The sequence below is a fragment of the Procambarus clarkii genome, chromosome 5, assembly GCF_040958095.1.
Source record: "Procambarus clarkii isolate CNS0578487 chromosome 5, FALCON_Pclarkii_2.0, whole genome shotgun sequence".
NCBI classification, from domain to species: Eukaryota; Metazoa; Arthropoda; class Malacostraca; order Decapoda; family Cambaridae; genus Procambarus; species Procambarus clarkii.
The window spans coordinates 19,825,459-19,827,958 of NC_091154.1; the positions used below are offsets into that span (position 1 = coordinate 19,825,459).

Below are 2,500 nucleotides of genomic sequence, written 5' to 3' on the forward strand. Positions count from 1 at the left end.
ATTCCTCGTTTCCCAATCTATCTCTCCGTGATTTAGGTCCCCCATGACCAGCAGCTTCGCTCTCATTCTATGCGCTAAAGTTGCTGCCCTCTGCAGTTCATCCATACATGTCTTGTTGCTGTCCTCGTACTCCTGCCTGGGCCTTCTACTGTTTGGTGGGGGATTGTAGAGTATCAAGATTACAATCTTCTTCCCATCCACTGTCAGGGTTCCATGTATGAAGCTTGTGCTTTCATTGGTACCCGGATTTTCCAGCTCATCAAACTTCCATTTCCGCTTTATTAGTAGTGCCACTCCACCTCCCTGTCTCTGTGTCCTTTCTTTTCTTATCACCTGGTACCCCTCTGGAAAGATTGCATCCGAGATCATGCCATTTATTTTAGTTTCCACTATTGCCACTATGTCTGGGTCTGCCTCACTAACTCTTTCTTTTATCTCTTCTGCTTTATTGGCTACCCCATCAGCATTGGTGTACCAAACCTTGAGACTCTTCTTGGAAACTCGGGTGTCAGAGTTCCCCCTTTCACCAGGGGTCTGGGGGGAACTGGGGGGTGTCTGGGGGGCAAGTGGGGGCTGTGGGGGCTGTGGGGGCGAGTGGGGGGGTGCTAGGGGGGTGCCTGGGAGTGCCTGGTAGGCAAATGGGGTCTGGGCATCTAGGGGGGTAAGAAGGGCATAATGGGTCTGAAAGTTAGGGGTCTGAATAGCATAGGGGGGTTGAGAAATAGAGTGAGACTGAGAGTCAGATAGAGGTTGAGAGGTTGGGGGGAAGAGGGATACTGAGGTGAGATGAGAATGGAGCATGGGTGCTGGGAGTGGAAGAGAGGGTATATTAGATAGGGGGGAATCGGGGGTAGGTGGGGGTTTTGGGGTAGAAGAGGGGAAGAGGGAGATGGGGGAAGGTGTTAGGGGGTCACAAGGTGAGGGGGTTAAATGTGGGCTGGAGGTGCATAGGAGGGGTGAGGGTTGGGTGGGGTTTGGGGGTGAGTGGAAGAGGGGTGCAGTGGAAGCTGGGATGGAGTAGATGGAATTGAAGTCAATGGGGTAGAAGGGGCAGGGGAGTGGGAAGGGGTATTTGGGGAGGGGGGATGGGAAGGTGGGTTTGGGGAGGGCATGGCTTGACCCACTGGGGTCGCTGACAAGTGTGATGTAGCAGGGGCAGGGGAATCGTTGTGGAGGTGCAAATGTGGAAGGGACAGGGGGGTTTTGGGAGGCTGAGGCAGGGGGGATGTATAGGAGGGCTGAGTTGGGGAGGATGCGACCTGGGAGGTGACCTGGGAGGTGACCTGGGAGGTGACCTGGGATGTGACCTGGGAGGTGAGATTACCTGGGAGGTTAGTACGTTGTCGTTGTTGCCATCTATTTTTGTGGGCTGTTTGCTCATCTTTCGTCATAAACCTCTCTATAAACACATTGTAATGGGTTTCACTTCCTCTGAGTAAATGCTTGCTCCTCATTATGTACTCCACTGCCTCCTCATTGGAGAATTGCACCAGAACAGGTCTCTTCTTGGTACAATTGTAAGGTCCAACCCGTCGATTGATATCCACCTCGCGTTCTGCCATCTCTGCTCCAATACACCTCAATATCTCGTGCAATTCGTAATTTTCTGTTTCTATTCTCTCTTGTCTTGTTGGTGCCCTAGATTCGAATAATCCATGTATTATAATAGACCGTCTCCTCAGGAATTCATTGTCATGCTGGTAGCCTGTCCCCTGGGGATTCCCCATCCCAACCGCAGTCACTAACCCATCTCCCACTAATCCCACTCTATCCTTAGCCATGCTGCTAAACCTTCCTAATTCGTTTGTGATACGAGCACATTCCCTCTCCCAGTCCTCTCTTCCCTTCCTAATCTCTTCCTGAACATAGAGCATAAGTTCTTGTTTCTGCCTCTCTACCGCATCCTGTATTTGCTGAAATACCTCACTTTTAATCCCCTGGATTAGATCCTCCAACCAATCACTCCTTCTCTCTACAAATTTCCCTATTAATTTGTCTATAAATCTGTCCTCCTCCTCATCCCTGCTGGTGATTGACCTTGAACCCCTTCTAGTCATTGCAGTAACAATCTAGCCAAAAAGGCGCTCCTCAATACCCTGCACAATCTGCTAACACAAACGGTGAGTGAATCTCCAATCGTCGTCCCACGTGGTGATATAAGGGTTGCTGCCGAGGTGAGGTCACGCGGTCAGAGGTCGGTGAGGTCTGGTTTCACACTGCACAGTATTTCCTCAACTATTTTGAATTACGCTAATTAAACTGTTTTTCTTCACTACCTTATGGCTCTGGTCAAAACCCAAGGTTTTTTCATTCACTTGTACATTCACTTATAGTCTTTTTCACTTCGAAGTTTCCTGAGTACCCCTCCCACTCCACGAGTGATCCAGGAGCTCCCAACCCACGTCCACCCAACACGATGGTCACAAGACAAGTGTTTACTAGTTGTGTTTTTGCGGGGGTTGAGCTTTGCTCTTTCGGCCCGCCTCTCAACTGTCAATCA

General features: G+C 50.2%; 1 protein-coding gene across 1 annotated transcript in view; it reads right to left on the bottom strand.

Moving 5' to 3' along the window:
• The window catches only part of LOC138351260 (prestalk protein-like), a 117,811-nt gene extending 116,430 nt beyond the window's left edge, over positions 1-1,381 (bottom strand). Inside the window, exon 1 of the mRNA XM_069302892.1 lies at positions 1,325-1,381. Coding sequence (XP_069158993.1) covers positions 1,325-1,381 — 57 coding nt within the window. The remainder of the gene's footprint in view (positions 1-1,324) is intronic.
• Between the last annotated feature and the right edge of the window lie 1,119 nt (positions 1,382-2,500).